Genomic DNA, 17022 nt, shown 5'->3' with positions numbered 1-17022 from the left:
TCTGTCTCTCTTTCTTTGCCTCTGTCTCTCTGTCTCTGTCTCTCTCCCTCTCCCTCTTTTCTTTCTCTCTCCTCTTTCTCTCTTCTCCGCCTTCCCTGTCCACCCCATTAGATGTTTTTAAATACACAAAATAAAACCAATAGACTTACAAAGGAAAGCAATTATACTGAACTATAATTACCAAAATAGCTTAAAAAAAACTAATCCACAGACCTCAGGTTAAGAACCTTTGATTAGCCTAACTCCTTATTTTACATATGAGGAAACTGAGTCCCCAGAAGGAGAAGTGATCTGCCCCAAAATGCATTGCTAATTTAATAGATTTAGAGCTAGGAGGGGCTTCAAAAATTATCTGCTTCAACCCTCTAATTTTGCAGTGCAGTTAGCTGAGGCCAGAGAAATTAGGTGACTTATCTAGAGCAGAGAAGGAGTAGGAAATAAGTACTTATATAGCAATTACTATGTGCCAGGCACTGTGCTAAACACTTTGCAAATATGATTTCATCCTTACAAAAATCCCATGAGATAGATGCTATCATTGTGTCCACTTCATAGATGAGAAAACTGAAGCAAACAGAGGCTGACTAGCCCAGGGTCACACAGCTTAGTAAGTATCAAAGGTCAAATTTGAATTCAGGGCTTCCCGATTCCAGGCTTAGCGTTTTAGCTGCCTCCTGAAGGCAGGAAGCAGCAGAGACTCTTGTTTCAAATCTACGGCTTCTGAGTCTTTTTAATCCAAGGCTAGTATTGTTCATGGATGAAGTTGGGTGGCTGAGTAGATAGAGAACACTGGGCCTGGAGTCAGGAAGACCTGGGTTCAAATCTGGCCTCAGACACTTACTAGCTATATGACCATGGACAAGTCACTTAACCCTGTTTGCTTCAGCTTCATCTGTAAAAATCAGCTGGAGAAGGAAATGACAAACCATTGCGGTATCTTTGCCAAGAAAACTTTATGGACGATATGGATGTCTTATGGTCTGCGGGGTCATGAAGAGTCAGACGTGACTGAATAACAACAAATACTCCTGCATGTTTCCTATCCCTCCCCTCCTATTTAACTTCTCTTTTTATTTTTGGTCCTTTGGGGTTTTTTCTTAATAAAAATTAAAGGGTTGGGGTGAGAGAATAGGAAATTGGCTACATATTATTATATTAGAGACTAACAAACAAAAAGAAATGAAATGGGAAGGAGTAACTTGTTTTCCAAAGAAAAATCCTAGGATTCTCACGTCCCTTGACTTTGCGGTCAAATCCCGACGGGGCAAATTAATGCCATCTTGCCATCCCAAAGCTGAATTTTTTGTTGTTCAGTTGTTTTCAGTCATGTCCAGCTCTTCATGACTCCATTGGGGTTTGCTTGGCAAAGATACTGGAGTGGTTTTCCATTTCCCTCTCCAGATCATTTTCTAGATGAGGAAATTGAGGCAAATAAGGTCAGGTGTCCTGCCCAGGGCCAAATAGCTAGCAAATGTCTGAGTCCAGATTTGAATTCAGGAAGATAAGTTTTCCTGACTCCAGGCCTGGTACTATTCACTGTGCCTCTTAGCTGCCCTAAAACTGGTCTTAATCAAGTTGTTTTGACTGACCACTGGGTTAATCCTCTTGGAAGTTAGGTTAGATACTAGAAAAGATCCAGTCCTTCCTAGAAAGGAGGAAAGGGCAAGGAGTCCATGGAAGTGATGAGAGTCAGGGCTGGAAGGAAGGAGGGAAAAGATTAAGCTGAACAAGGAAACAAAAGTAATAATTATAATTCTACAATAATTATAATTATACGTAATAATAAAACTTTCCATCCTCTACCTGTGAGATCCTTGCCCATAGACCAATGGTACAGAATATACTCCTCCAGTAATAGAACATATTAATTGATTCATCATGATAATAATGATGGCTAGTATTTATATGGCACTTTAAGGTTTGTAAAATGCTTTATAAATATTATCCCATTTAGTCCTCAGAACAGCCCTGGGACATAGGTGTTATTATCATCACCATTTTACAGATGAGGAAACAGAAAGAGGGGGAGAGAGAGAGAGAGAGAGAGAGAGAGAGAGACAGACAGACAGACAGAGACAGAGAGAGACAGAGACAGAGAGACAGAGAGAGACAGAGAGACAGAGAGAGAGAGAGAGAGATAAAAAGACAGAGAGAGAGACAGAGAGACACAGAGAGAGAGACAGACAGACAGACAGACAGAGACAGAGACAGAGGGACAGACAGAGAGGGACAGAGAGAAAGAGACAGAGACGAAGAGACAGAGGAAGGAAGGAGAGAGAGACAGAGAGAGATAGAGAGACAGAGTGAGAGCAGAGACAGAGACAAACAGACAGAGAGCAGAGACAGAGAGAGAAAGAGTGACAGAACACTAAGTGATTTTCCTAAGATTACACAGTTAATAAAGTATCTGAGGCAATATTTGAACTCAGGTCTTCCTGAATCCAAGCCTAGCACTTTACCCAATACGTCATCTACTTGCCCCACCATAGGTAGTGGGGCAGGCAGAAGACTAGTACCTAGGGTTAAGTGCACAGCATCAGACCATCAAAATGTTGGAAGCTCAACATTGTTTCCTGGCTGGCTGACTGGTACAACTGAAAGTTATGCTAATTAGGAACTAGCTGGATGAATGAATCAATGAATGACAATGAACAAATAGGTAAATGAATGAATGAATTATAGACTATGAATGAGTGAATGAATGAAAGACTAAATGAATGAATGAAAGAACAAATGAATGAATGTATGGATGGATGATTAACTGGCTTCTATGAATGTCTAGCAACTCCTGACTGCAGCCATTTTTAGAAAAGCATTTATTAAGTGCCTACTAGATGTCAGTCACTGAAATATGCCATGTGCATTGGAATAATGTGGTCACTTCAGGGAATTCATTATTTACACTAATTAGGACTCAGATGTATGCATCAGGGGGCAAGCACTCTGGGTCCATCCAAGTGCATATGGGCATTCTTCACTGACTAGGCTTTTCCAGTGTGTATAGTCAGAGTGAACTCTATTGAATGATTACAGATTTAATTTAGGGGGCTTTGCAATGTTAGATGAAATCAACCCATTTATTATCTATAATAAGAACATTGGGAGGACTGTGGTTGAAATGATTCTTGGTGCCTTTGAATGCAATGAACTTTCCTGACCCTCTTATTCCTGAGGAACCTGTGAGCCATCTGGCCTTCAAGTTGCGACTCCCTTCTCTTCCAGTTTCATTTATAGCTGCTGAGAGGTAGTTAGGTCATGTAATGAATTATGCGCTAAACCTTGAGTCAAGACCTGAGTTCAGATGTGTTCTCAGACACTTACTAGCTGTGTGACCCTGGGCAAGTCAGTTCACTTCTGCCGGCCCCATTTCCCTCATCTGTAAAATAGCACCTTCCTCCCTGAGTTGCTGTGAGGATGAAACAAGATAATATTTGTAAAGTGTTTTCCAAACTTTAATGCGCTCTATTAAAATGCTATTATTATTGTGAGAATGTCAAGATGAACATATTAGCTTCCTGTAGTAGTGTCCCTTCATTGCTCTCTAGACAAAGAATTTACATTTAGAATACCAACAGCTAAATTAATGTTTTTTTGTTGTAGCTGAGTCGTTTTTGGTTTTGTCTGATTCTTTATGACCTTTTTTTGGTTTTCTTGGCAAAGATACTGGAGGGGTTTGCCACTTCCTTCTCCTACTCATTTTACAGATGAGGAAACTGAGGTAAACAGGGTCAAGTGACTTGCCTAGGGTTACAGAGCTTAGTAAGTGCCTGAGGCCATATTTGAACTCAGGAAGATGAGTCCTCCTGACTCCAGGTCTGGCACTCTACTCACTGAGCCATCTAGCTATCCCATTATAATTAATTAATTAAATTGATGTTTATAGATGGTCTAAAAATTGTGTGATTCTTAGTACCCACTGTTGCCCTACTGTCCTTTCAGCACTGGGACACCATTACCATAGAAGAAAGGCACCATGCAGGACTATAGATAGTTTGGGGCTTTTTGATGTTTCATGGGTTACCAGGGTCAAAGAATCATCAAAGGGACACTTTATTAGTGAGATTTGACAAATTCAGGTAGCCTGGTCCTTGGAAAGTATAGTCTGTTGCTAGAATCATGTTCAAACCCTTACCAGCATAGTAGAACCTGCCAGAGCTTTTGCTCAGTTGGCAATAACCTTTAGCAACCCAAGGTCACCTCCACACCACAATGGAGCATCAGAGTAGGACTTTGCAGAGACTATTTCTTGAGATAAAGTGGGAATAATACTGAGGCTATACATTTCTAAATGACAACACTGACAATAGCAAGGTTATTTTTAAAACTATAGAGGCCCATTCTTGTGTCTGTGCCAGTTGCTACCCAAAATTCGCTCCTCCCCCAACCTGATCCCTGACACCTGCAAATTTCTTTAACTCCTTGGCTCCCATAATGGTTTTGATATTTGCATATCCTGTCTCTGAAATCAGAGTCCCCATCCCATTCCCATAATTCATTGCATCTAAGATAAACCATAGTCTGGTGCACGCTCATTGATAGCTGTTGAAATTGATCCTTGAAAAGATGAGTTTTCATTAGTTTAGACCAGGATGGCAGGGAATCTGGGTATCTCATGAGGGGTAGAAGGGGGTGTTAGATCTTCATGAAGACTCAGCCATATTTATAAATTTATTTGGAAGTTATCAAGTTCAAGCCCTTGTTGGTTGGCTGTTGTTCAATCCTTTCAGTCGTGTCTAACTAACTCCATGACCCCATTTGGTGTTTTCTTGGCAAAGACACTAGAGTGGTTTGTCATTTCCTTCTCTAGTTCATTTTACAGATGAGGAGACTCAGGCAAACAGGGTTAAATGACTTACCCTGGGTCACACAACTAGGAAGTGTCTGAGGCCAGATTTGAACTCAGGAAGATGAGTCTTCAGGACTCCAAGCCAGGCACTCTATACACTGTATCAGGTAGCTGTCCTGGGGGCATACAAAGGTGAGTAAGCTTTCAAGGAGCTTTCCTTTAAGGAGCTTAAAAGGAAGTAGGGGGTGATATGAGATACAAAGTAATTATCAAACAAAATAGGACACAATAAATTCAGAAAGTACTGTGACAGTTGGTAAGAGAGAGAATATTTTTGGTTGGGAGTGTCATGAAAGAGGTTGAAAGAATCATAGAGTTATAACTTGGAAGAATTTTAAAAGCAATCTTGTCTGATTCTTTCATTTTTACAGATGAAGAAACTTGGTAGTCACACTGTTAGTAAGTAGTAGAGTCAGGATATCAACCTGGACCCTCTGACTCCAAATACAACAAGAAGTGAAACAAAAATATACTAGGAGTTTAAGATACAACCTAAGAATGCATCTTTTTTTAAAAGAAATTTTATGTTTATTTTTAGTTTACATCATTCATTTCCACAAGATTTTGGGTTACAAATTTTCTTCCCGTCCCTCCCCTCCCCACCACCCCAAACCAGCAGTCCTACTGTATACCCCCTCCCCCAATCTGCTCTCTCCTATGTCCTCCCCCATCCCCCCTCTGACTTTCCAGTAGGGCAAGATGTATCCCCATACCTCAGTGCCTGTATATAAGAGTGCATCTTTTAAAAAGAGTGGATTTCTATTGTATTTGAGGACACTAACACACAAACCCAGGCCTGGTTCTATGCCCTTCCAACCCACCCCAGAGCTTTGATGAGAAGCCAATGGTAGGTCCCAATGCAAGTTTTTGATATTAAAAAAAATCTCAAACTGGGTACCCCTTCCTCTCAATGCCACAGCTAGAAAATATTTAGTTGTATTGCCCAACCTGCTTTATACATGCTTAGGTAATCCTTGGCATATAGTCATTCTGCACATGAATGTATGTAACTCATGCAAGGACCTCTGAAACCCTCCTACCCCCCCATCAACACTTCCCCCAGCCTTGGAGTTCTCCCCAATATCCCCCTTCCTTAGCATACAGGGATATGGAGGAGGATGTGTGACCGACCGCCTGCCCCTGAGAGACTGCTGGAATTCTGATGAGGTAATCTCATCACTTTATCATGGGGCACTTACTGAAATTACAAGACAGAGCTACCAGCCGGCTTTGCTGGCAGCCAGCCGCCAGGCCCATAAAACAAATTGAAAGGGACATAAATAAATAAATAAACAAATAAAATCAGGACCTTCACCTTCCCCTATCCCCACCCCCATTCCCAATCTGGACCCTAAAGGGCCAAGAACTTTACTTAGGCTGTTGCTACAGGCTCTTTCCACCCGCTCTCAGGAGGTTGGGCCCAGGCAAACTAATGGGTTCTAATCAATAGAAGCATCATGCTTAGAATGAGAAAAACAGTGAAGTCTGAGTGTTTCCTCACCTCATCAGGCCACATCTGAAATACTCCGTTCAGTTCTTGGCACTTCATTTTAGAACTGACAAACTGGAACATCCTTAGAACAAAGCAAAACATAAAATGGTGAGAGGATCCCAAATCATGCCTTATGAATACTGAAAAAAGTGAAGGTGTCAAGCCTGCAGAAAAGAATACTTATTGAAAAGAGCAAAGATTCAGATCTGGCCTCAGAGGGAAGAACTAGGAACAGAATGTGGAAATTATAGACAGATAGATTTTGACTCAGCATAAGGGGAAAAAAACTTCCTAACCACCAGAGCTGTTTCATAATGGGATGGGGTGCTACTGAGTTCCCTGTCCTTAGTGTATGAGTGAGAGAGGATGACCAGAGAGTGTACGTGGGATTCAGAATGTGGGTCGGGGTTGACCCTAATGATCTCCGAGGTCCCTCTTAATTCTTTTTAGTTTTTAACATTCACTTCCATAAGTTTTAAATTTTCTCCACCCCCCTTCCCTTTTCCCTCTCTGAGACTTCTTGTAATCCAATATAGGCTCTACCGCTACATTCTTCATAAGCATATTTTCACATTAGTCCTGTTGTGTAGAAGAATTAGAACAAATGGGAGGAACCATGAGGCAGAAAAAACAAAATGGAACAAAACAAAAAAAAGAGAGCAAATAGCATGCTTTGATGTGCATTCAGACTCCAAAGTTCTTTCTCTGAGTGTGGATGGCCTTTTCCATTGTGAGTCTTTTGGAATAGCCTTAGATGCTTGCATTGCTGAGAAGAACTAAGTCTTATCAAAGTCAGTCATCTCACAATGTAGCTGTTACTGCATACGATGGGTCCCTCTTAATTCTAAGATCCTGGGATTGCAGGATACTTTAGTGATGGTGGGAACCTGGGCCAACAGACTCACCCACAGCCACCAATCTCCTGCCACTGGTTTTGTTTTTACCTGAAGCAGGCAAACACATTAATTCAATGGTGACTATAGTGACAGCAGAGCCAGGGGAAGGAGATCCGTCTTCCTGATGCCCCGACCAGCAGCATCCTTTTTATTGTACCACTCCCATAATAATGCAGGAATAGGCAACAATATAAGATAACCATAACAAGAGATGCCACAAGGCAATATAAGTGCTATTAATAACAGCTGACATTTATTTAATATTTCACATGTATTATCTCATCTGAGTCTTGTGAAGTCGATGATACTACTAATAATTATAACTAACATTTACATAATGCTTTTGATTCTCACAACAACCCTGGGAAGGGAGGGCTATTATTATTCCTATTTTACAGGTGAGGAAATTAAGACAGACAGAGGTTAAATGACTTGACCAGAGTCAAGTAAGTATGTGTCCAAGATGGGATTTGAACTCAGGTCTTCCTGAGTTCCTAGATTCAGAGTTCTATCCACTCTGCCACCTAGCTGTTGCTACCCACCTCTTTCTCCTCCTCTCACTACTACTAGAATTTAATTAAGGTTACAAAATTCTGTTCACGTGTTATCTCATTTACTTCTCACAACAACTCTGTGAGGTAAGTGCTATGATTATCCCCATTACACAGATGAGAAACTGAGACTAAGAGAGCTCAAATTACTTTTTTCCAGGGTCATACAATGATTAAATGTTTGAGGTAGGATTCCAAGGACAGTGTTCAATCCACTACAACACATAGATGCCCCTCTATAGATATTATTTCAATTTTGTAAATAAACTTAAGTGACTTAACCATGGTCACGCAGCTGATAAGTAGCACCTCCTAGAAAGAGACATTTTGTGACCTAGCTGAGCACTCTTGAACTCTCTACCAAACTAAAAGGTCAGTGTGGTATAATAGAAAGAACAATGGATGGAGTCCAGAGGCATGGGTTCTAATCTTGGCTCTGCCTATAGGTCACTATGTAACCTGAGGCAAGTACGTTCATCCCTCTGGGTGTCAGTTTCCCAAAAAGAACTAATAGAACTGCCAAAGATGAAGCAATTACTAACTTATAGATTAATTATATGTTGTCTGTGCACAAGGAGTTCAATGTGGAGCCAAGGGTAGATGTACACCCTTCATTCAAAGTCTTTTAGAATACAGTTATCCCTTCCACATCATGACTTTCCCCATCATGGTTTCGATATATCATGGGTAGATATAAGAAATTAAATGGGAATTTTGGGGGAGTTTTGTAGAAACCAGCAGATAAAACACAAAAAGTTTATTTTTTATTCTTTTAAATTTTTTTATATTTATATTGTTTATTCCCTTAAAACTAGCAGATACATGGATACACCAAGTCAGAAGTTAAATTCTGACTGTCTGATAAAAAGAATGAGAAGCCTTAAATACATTTTAGAACAGTCCCAACTCAGGATGTCTGTGTCACTCAAATTTATGATCTTCACATATGCTTAATCATAGTATGAGAAAGGAATTTTTTTCATTTTTCAAATGCTTTATTAACTTCTGATTTACATCATTAATTTCCACCAGATTTTGAGTTACAAATTTTCTCTCCATTTTTCCCCTACCCACCACCCCAAAATAGCAGTCCCAACAGGATATACCATCCTCCAGTCTGCTCTCTCCCATAGCTTCTCCCATACCCCCTTAGACTTTCCAGTAGGGCATGGTGGATCTCTATGCCCCAGTGCCTGTATATCTTCTTTCCCAATTACATGTAAGATAGTATTAATAATAGTATATATGTATATATAATTTTAAACATTTGATTTTAAATCTTTGAATTCCAGATTCATTCCCTTCCTCCCTTGTCACCCACCCTTACTGGGAAGATAAGCAGTTCAGTATAGATTGTACATGTGTAGCTAATGCAAAAAAATAACATAATAGATATATTCTAAAAGACTGACTATATTTCCCTCCATCCTATCCCACCCTCCACTTGTTCTATTCTCTACTTTGATCCTGTCCCTTTTCAAAAGTGAGTGCATTCAACTTCCCTCCCCTCCCCAGCCTGCCCTCCCTTCCATCATCCCCCTTCTCATCCCCTTCCCCCTACTCTCCTGTAGGGTGAGATACCCTATTTAGTGTGTATTTCATTCCCTCCCTGAGCCAAATTCAATGAGAATAAGGTTGACTCATTCCCTTTTGCCTTCCTATTCTTCCTCTCCATTGTAACCCTTTACCCTTGCCTCTTCTTTATGAGATAGTTTACCCCATTCTGTCTCTCTCCATCTCCTCTCATTATATTCCTCTCTCAGCTCTTAATTTCCCCTTTTAAGTATCATCCCTTCCTATTAAATTGGTCCTGTGCCCTCTATATAAGTATACCTGTAAGCATATATACACACATTCACACATGTATTTATATGCCCGTATGCCCTCCGACATAGACATGTATATATTTCTATTCCCTTCAACTATTTTCATACTGAGAAAAGTTTCATCAGTTACAATTATTGTTTATCCATGTAGGATTGTTAATAGTTCAACTTTGATCAGTGGCTTATGATTTCTTTTCCTGTTTATCTTCTTAAGCTTCTCTTGCTTCTTGTATTTGGATGTCAGATTTCCTATTCACCTCTGGTTTTTTCATTAAGAATGCGTGAAAGTCCTCTATTACATTGAATGATCATATTTTCCCCTGAAACGTGATACTCAGTTTTGCTGGGTAGGTGATTCGCGGTTTCAATCCCAGCTCCTCTGCCCTCCAGAATATCCTATTCCAGGACCTTCGATCCCTCAGTGTAGAAGCCACCAGATCCTGTGTTATCCTGATTGTGTTTCCACAATATTCAAATTATTTCTTCCTGGCTGCTTGTAATATTCTCTCCTTGATCTGGGAATTCCAGAACCTGGCTATAATATTCCTAGAAGTTTTCTTTTAGGGATCTTTTTCAAGAGGTGGTTGGTGGATTCTTTCAACCTCTATTTTGCCTTCTGGTTCTAAAACATCAGGGCAATTTTCCTTGAGAATTTCTTGGAGGATGATTTCTAGGTTCTTTCCCTGGCCATAGCTTTCAGGTAGTCCAGCAATTTTTAAATGATCTCTCCTGGATCTATTTTCCAGGTCAGTGGTTTTCCCCATGAGATATTTCACATTGCCTTCTATTCTTTCATTTGTTTGGATCTGTTTAACATCATCTTGATTTCTCTTAAAGTCACTGGCTTCCCTTTGCTCCAATCTAAATCCAAGGGAACAATTCTCCTCATTGAGCTTTTGAGATTCTTTTTCCATCTGGAAAATTCAGCTTTTCAAGGCATTCCTCTCCTCATTGCCTTTTTGAGTGTCTTTTGCCAATTGAGTCAAGACTTTTTTAAGGTGTGATTTTCCTCAGTCAGGCTGTTGACTCTTAGTTCGTAATTTTCTTGCATCGTTCTCATTTCTCTTCCCAATTTTTCCTCCACTTCCTTTATCTGCTTCTTAAGGTCCTCTATGGCCTGTAACCAGCTTGAATTTTCCTTTTAAGCTTTTGGTGCAGGAGTTCTGACTTCACTGTCTTCCTCCTGTTCCGTGCTTTGCTCCTTTTTGTCCCCAAAATGGGAGTCTAATGTTGGAATCTTCTGTTTGTTTTGCTTCCTTTGTCTGGTCATGTCGTCCCTCAGTCACTTGACCCCTGGGCTTTTTGCCACAGTAGGACTCTGCCACCAGGCAGGGGAGGTTTTGTCCCAAATGCTGGGATTTTCTCAGCTGCTGGAGGTATTAGTTAGGTGCCCCCTCTGAGACTTCCACGCACTCTAGCAAGCTGGTCACACACCCCAGGACCTCCACCCTAGACGACAATCCAGATCCAAGCAGGTTAAAGCAAGTCTGATTACCCCTCAGACTGGTTGCTTGGTCCCCCTACACTCTGCAGGCCAAGAGCTGAAGCTGCAACATGGCACTGGTGCTTCTCTCCCTGGGGGCAAAAGCTGACACACTCCCACCTACTAGGTCCCAAAGTCCAGACTGCACTGACCTCTAACTTTATCCTTCGCATCTATATGTAGATGAATCTGGAAATGGCCACAGCTGTTAGTGATCTGGAGTCCCTCCAGCCAGCTCCTGGTCAGGCCCACCCTGGGGCTAAAACCTCATCTTGCAAGTGGCTGGGCATGGCTCCCAGAGTGCTGAGCTGTGTTGGCCACTTGCTGCCGGCCTGCCGGTCTGTCCTTAGTGGGAGGTTAACTTCTCTGTGTCATTTTGTAGGTTCTTCATTTCCAAAGTTTCGTTAGAGTCCCCTTTTACATGGATTGGGGAAGGTGGAAGCCAGATCCCGGTGGAGGTCCTACTTCTACTCCACCATCTTGACTGTCTGACAGAAAAAATTTAGAAACTTAGAAATGCATAAATATATTTATAGTATTATATAATATCAACATGTTTTATCTTTTGATATAATTAAGACTTCTCTGGTTGGCAGGGCCAAAAAATTTTACAGATTTTCCAGATTTGGGCAGGAGAGATGCCTTGCCCCTCGTCCCTGTGATGTGGAAGGGATAACTGGTTTATGGTCATGTTAGATCTCAGGATCTCTGCTCTATTATATTCTGGTTATGACATTTTCTTGATTTTATTGCTATGTAGTCCTGTCTCAGTAAGATGGACTAATTAATGAGTGCTAGTGGGGATGAGGAGGCAGATATGAATGGAAGCAGGGACCAGCAATGATTCCCTAAAATATAAGGGCTGCCTTGGAGAGGAGTGAATTCCCCAGTTCTGGAGATTTTCAGAAAGGGGTTAGATGTTTGAGAGACAAGCGTATTGTAGAGGAGATTTTTGTTCAGGAATAGGTTGGTCTAAGATCAATGTTTCCCAAACATTTTTGTTCCTTAAGCCCCTTTCAAGAAAATAAAAATGTGTTGTGAACCCCCAAGGCCATTTAATGTGTTATTCATAATAGTCTGCAGTTATTTACTGTTTAAGATGCCACTGAATTTTTAGCATGAGCCACTTGGACCATTGTCTCTAACTTCCAAATGGGAACCCCTGAATTAGATCAAGGGTTCTGAACCTTTTGTCTATCATCATGAAACCTATGGGTCCTTTCTCAGAATAATGTTGTAAAATACATAAAATAAAATATGCAGGATTAGCAAGGAAGCAAATTATATTGGAATATAGTTATCGATTTTATCTTTTTAAAAGTTTGTGGACCCCAAATTAAGAACTCCTGTCCTAGATGATCTCTGGGGTCCATTTAAGCTCTGAGGCTCTCTAATTCTGTGGCATGCTTACTCCAAAGTGATGGAATCTCCCCAGAGCATTTATATTTGCCTTTAGAATATATTATCTGGTTTTACTTCCCTAATTATGCTTAGCTTCCTCTCATGTTGAAATTAGTTTGCATTTATTGTGGGGAAAGTGACTCATGGATAATTGAGAGTTGGCTGAATTGGGTTTTCTCCTTGCTGTTGAGTTAAGCTGAATCTGGTCTCCAAGAGTGGCTCTATATTACCTAAGTTGGTTCAGCATGTGAGGAAAGATGCTCAAGACAGAGATAGGAAACTGAATTCCCAGGGACTAGTCACCTCACAATGGGCAGGTAGGTAGTGCAGTAGATAGAGCACAGGGCCAGGGATCAGGAAGACTTATTTATCTTCCTGAGTTGAAATCTGGCCTCTGACACTTTACTAACTGTGTAACCCTCGGCAAGTCACTTAACCATGTTTGCCTCAGTTTCTTCATCTGTAAAATGATCTGGGGAAGGAAATGACAAACCACTCTAGGATCTCTGCCAAGAAAATTCTAAATGGGGTTATGAAGAGTCAGACACAATTAAAACAATAGTCACTTCACAAGACTGAGCTAGGTCAGAAAAGACCAGGGAGTTAGCTTCAAGGAACTTAGTCCCTTGGCCCTCCATTTTTTTTGTCACAGTTGCCCTGGAGCCAGGCTGGGAAGGTAGCAGGCAGTTCATGAAGTGCTAGGGAAACCAGACTTGGGTCTTTCATGAGCCACAGAAGCTAAGGTCCAGACCCTTAGTGACTTCCCTAAAGGAGTTAGGACGTTGTAACTGAAACCAACAAAGACTGTTTGTCTGTAGCTGTTTCCCACCCAGGTGATTCTGGCTGGAAAGCCTTGCTCTGAATTCTGTTGTTGAAAAGGGCAGCAGCACTTTTAACACATGGCTATCTAATAAGCTTTGATTCTAGGGCTCACTGATGGCTCCAGCGTCACTGTGATGTTGCAGAAAGCTTGGGCCCCTGTGGTTCCCTCCACCCTCACTGCCTCTGGATGGACAGACAGATGAGGGCCGGACAGATGGGGCAGCTGCTGTGCCATGAGATGCCCTCCAGGAGTGACCTCTATGTGTCTGGTTGCAGGGAACATTGAATACAGCTGCCCGGCCACGAATGAATGCGAAATCACAAAACGGAGACGCAAATCCTGCCAGGCATGTCGCTTCATGAAATGTCTCAAAGTGGGGATGCTGAAGGAAGGTAAGGGACTAGGGGAAGTGGGAGGTGGGGGTGGGCGTGGGGGGGAACTTTCTGTCCGCTGACCTGTGACCTCTCTACAGTCTCCAAGTTTCCTGGTCTAGGGAGGTCATTGTCCTCAAATTTTTCAATTCCTTCCCACAGTAACATTTGCCCCAACTAGGACTTCTGAACTACTTAAATAGGTCGAAGGCAGCATCAACCTCCATGGGGAGTATCCATGATGAGACCTACCAACAATTCAGGGGCTTCTCTCCTTTTTCTGGGCAGGGAGGTGGTATTGGGATAGGTGGTTTAAAGGTCTTGATTGAAGGTCACTATATTGCTTTTCAGAATCCTGACCCACGCTGGGACTAGACAGTACCCAACTCCCAAGCTAGCCCTTCTCTTGTCCCCCTTCTTCACCTCTCCCCTTGACGTGATTGGGCTATGCATTACTGTAGAAAAAACACTGGATCTGATGTCACAAGACCTGGGTTTCAGTATGAGGTCTGCTATTTACTGTTTTTGTGATCTTTGGGACCACAGGCAATCTCTGTCGGACTCAGTTTCCTCATCTGTGAGAGACAGTGTGATACAGTAGATAGAGAGCTGGCCTGAGAGACAGGAAGTCCTGGCCTTAGTTTCTGCCTTTGTTTGACACAAGACAGGTTGTATGACCCCCATGTAAATCCCTTAACCCTCTCAGAACTTGGGGGAATTCTCAGACTAAAAACTGTAGAGAAAACTCCAGCCTGAATTGTTAGAAGTTTCCTTACCGGGGCGGCCAGGTGGCTCAGTGAGTAAGAGCACCGGCTCCAGTGTTGGGACGACCTGGAGATCGAATCCCGGGCTCAGACACTCAGCACCACACCCAGAAATAACTGGCCGTGTAACCTTGAGCAAGTTACTTAACCCCGATTGCTTAAAAAAAAAAAAAAAAAAGAAGTTTCCTTACCTGAAAGTTCCCTACATCAATACATTTGCAGGTCCAGTTCCTCTCTCTGTCCATTCTCATGTGTAACATGAAGAGATTGAACTCAATGTCCAAGGTTCTTCCCAGCTCTAAATTAATTCCACAAAAAATTGTCCTATGACCCCATCTTGGGTTAGGCCTTTTTCCCTTCACACCTTCCATTTCATATTCAGACTAAAGACTGAAATTTTAAACCCAAGGAATAAGTGGCCCTTTTACTGTGACAGCCCATGGGAAAAAAGGTCTTCATCTGGAGGAAATAGATTGCTATAGTGGGTTGTTTCTGACCCAAAATACTGCTGCTTCTCCTTCTTGCTCTGCTGGCTCTTCTTTTTCTTCCACTTCTCCTTTTTTTCTTCTTCCTCCCTTCTCTCTTTCCCCTTTCTTCCCTTATTTCTGTTTGTCTACTTTTCCTTTTTTTTTAAATTCTTTTCTCTTTTGTTTCTGTCTTACCTGACACTCCCCTTATTGATTTGCTCAGGGTTTCTTGAATAGTGCTCACTTTTTTTCCCTTCCTTAATTCCTTCCTTCCTTTCTTCCTTCCTTCCTTCCTTCCTTCCTTCCTTCCTTCCTTCCTTCCTTCCTTCCTTTCTTTCTTCCTTCCTTTCTTTCTTTTTCTTTCTTTCTTTCTTTCTTTCTTTCTTTCTTTCTTTCTTTCTTTCTTTCTTTCTTTCTTTCTTTCCTCCTTCCTTCTTTTCCTTCTCAGTTTCTCTTTTTCTTTCTCAGTTTCTTCCTTTGTTCTTTCCTTTGCTCCTTTTTTCTTCCTTCCTTTCTTCATTTCTTTCCTTCTCAGTTTCTTCTTCCTTATTTTCTTTCTTTCTCCTTCCTCCTTCCCACCTTCCTTCTTTCTTTCTTTCCTTCCTTTCCTTTTTTCTTTCTCCATTTAAAGTAAATCACTGGGAATTCTGTGGCAATTTAATGCATTCTTATGGAATGACTTCAAAGCTCTATGGTCTAGAATTCTCTCTGGAATGGGAAAAAGCTGGAGTGTATGTGGGATAGGGAGAGGTGAGGAGAAGGGGAGAGAAGGAAAAAGACTTGAATGCTGCTTACTATGTTATGCTATGCATCCCTATATAGCTGCTTCATCTTATCCTCTTGAGATCCAGTGAGTTTTCTAGATTTCAAACTTCTGAAGCCACAAAGGTCACCAAGGTCATTCCTTCCACCTTCCCCATCTGAATGCATGTGTATTTAGTGGCCATGAGGAAAAGGAAGAAAAATTGGTGCTGGAATTGAGAATAAGATGATTTGACATTTGGGGAAAAATGTGGCTTATCTCACAGCTTGGAAGGAAGTGGGGTGAGTGAAGAGAGGAAAGAAAGAAGGGGAATGAGATTATTTCAGGCTCTCCTAGGAAAAAAAATTACACAGATCCTGTCATAGGAATCCTGTCAAGGAATACTTCCTTGGAAGTAGTGATTTAAAAGGAAGAAACCTGGGGAATCTCTTCTCATCACCTGAAGCTCTCCATCTTGTGATGTGTGTGTATGTGTGTGCATGTGTGTGTATAGGGAGGGATTCATGGTGTCTAAGTTACATGTTTTTAAAGTAACCATAATAATAGCTGACATTTATGTAGTGCCTACTGTGTGCCAGCTACTACACTAAGCACTTTACAGTTTTTATCTATTTTCATCTTCAAAATGATCCTGGGAAGTTGGGACCAGTGCTATTTCCATTTTACACATGAGGTCATACAGCTAGTAAATGCCTGAGGCTGGATGTGAACTCAGGTTCTCCTGATTTGGGGGCCAGTGCTCTATTCACTGCACTGCCCAGCTGCCCTAAGTATCTATAATGATGTACTTACAGGACATCTCTGGCTTTCACAACTATTATTTCATTTTTTCTTTTCCACACATCTTGGAGAGGCAGTGTGGCATTGTGGTTGAGAACTGGCCTAGGAGTCAGAAAGACCTGGGTTTAAATTCCCTGTCTGACCTGTACTACTTATGTGACTCTGGGCAAATCATTTAAACTTCCTGTGGCCTAGGCAACTCTCTAAGATTATAAGTTGCTAAAAAAAATACCAATCTAAATTTGTAGTGGTTATTCCTCATCTGGAACATTCTCTTAAGGCAAATCAGAGATCTGACCAGAATGTGTATGTATATGTGTGTATGTATGTGTGTGTATGTATATGTGTGTATATATACACATACACATATATATATGTGTGTATATATATATACACATACACATATATATGTGTGTATATATATGGAGAGAGAGATCTATAGATAGATACACATAAAACAAAACCATACGCAGCTTTGTTGGGTCAATCTAGTCATTTTTATTTCGTGAATTTGGGAAATAGGGCCCAAAGAAATTGAGTGACTTGTTCAAGGTCACTC

General features: G+C 41.3%; 1 protein-coding gene across 1 annotated transcript in view; it reads left to right on the top strand.

Moving 5' to 3' along the window:
• ESRRB (estrogen related receptor beta) overlaps positions 1-17022 on the top strand; it is a 75399-nt gene that overhangs the window by 10832 nt on the left and 47545 nt on the right. The window contains exon 2 of the mRNA XM_069091686.1: positions 13594-13710. Within this exon, the coding sequence (XP_068947787.1) occupies positions 13594-13710 (117 nt within the window). The remainder of the gene's footprint in view (positions 1-13593; positions 13711-17022) is intronic.

This window comes from Petaurus breviceps, unplaced genomic scaffold (assembly GCF_028583685.1).
Source record: "Petaurus breviceps papuanus isolate PSGF00001 unplaced genomic scaffold, PetGlider_PUasm1.0 189, whole genome shotgun sequence".
Lineage (NCBI taxonomy): Eukaryota > Metazoa > Chordata > Mammalia > Diprotodontia > Petauridae > Petaurus > Petaurus breviceps.
The sequence above is the reverse complement of the archived record's forward strand: the minus strand, read 5'-3'. Positions and strand labels throughout refer to the sequence as shown.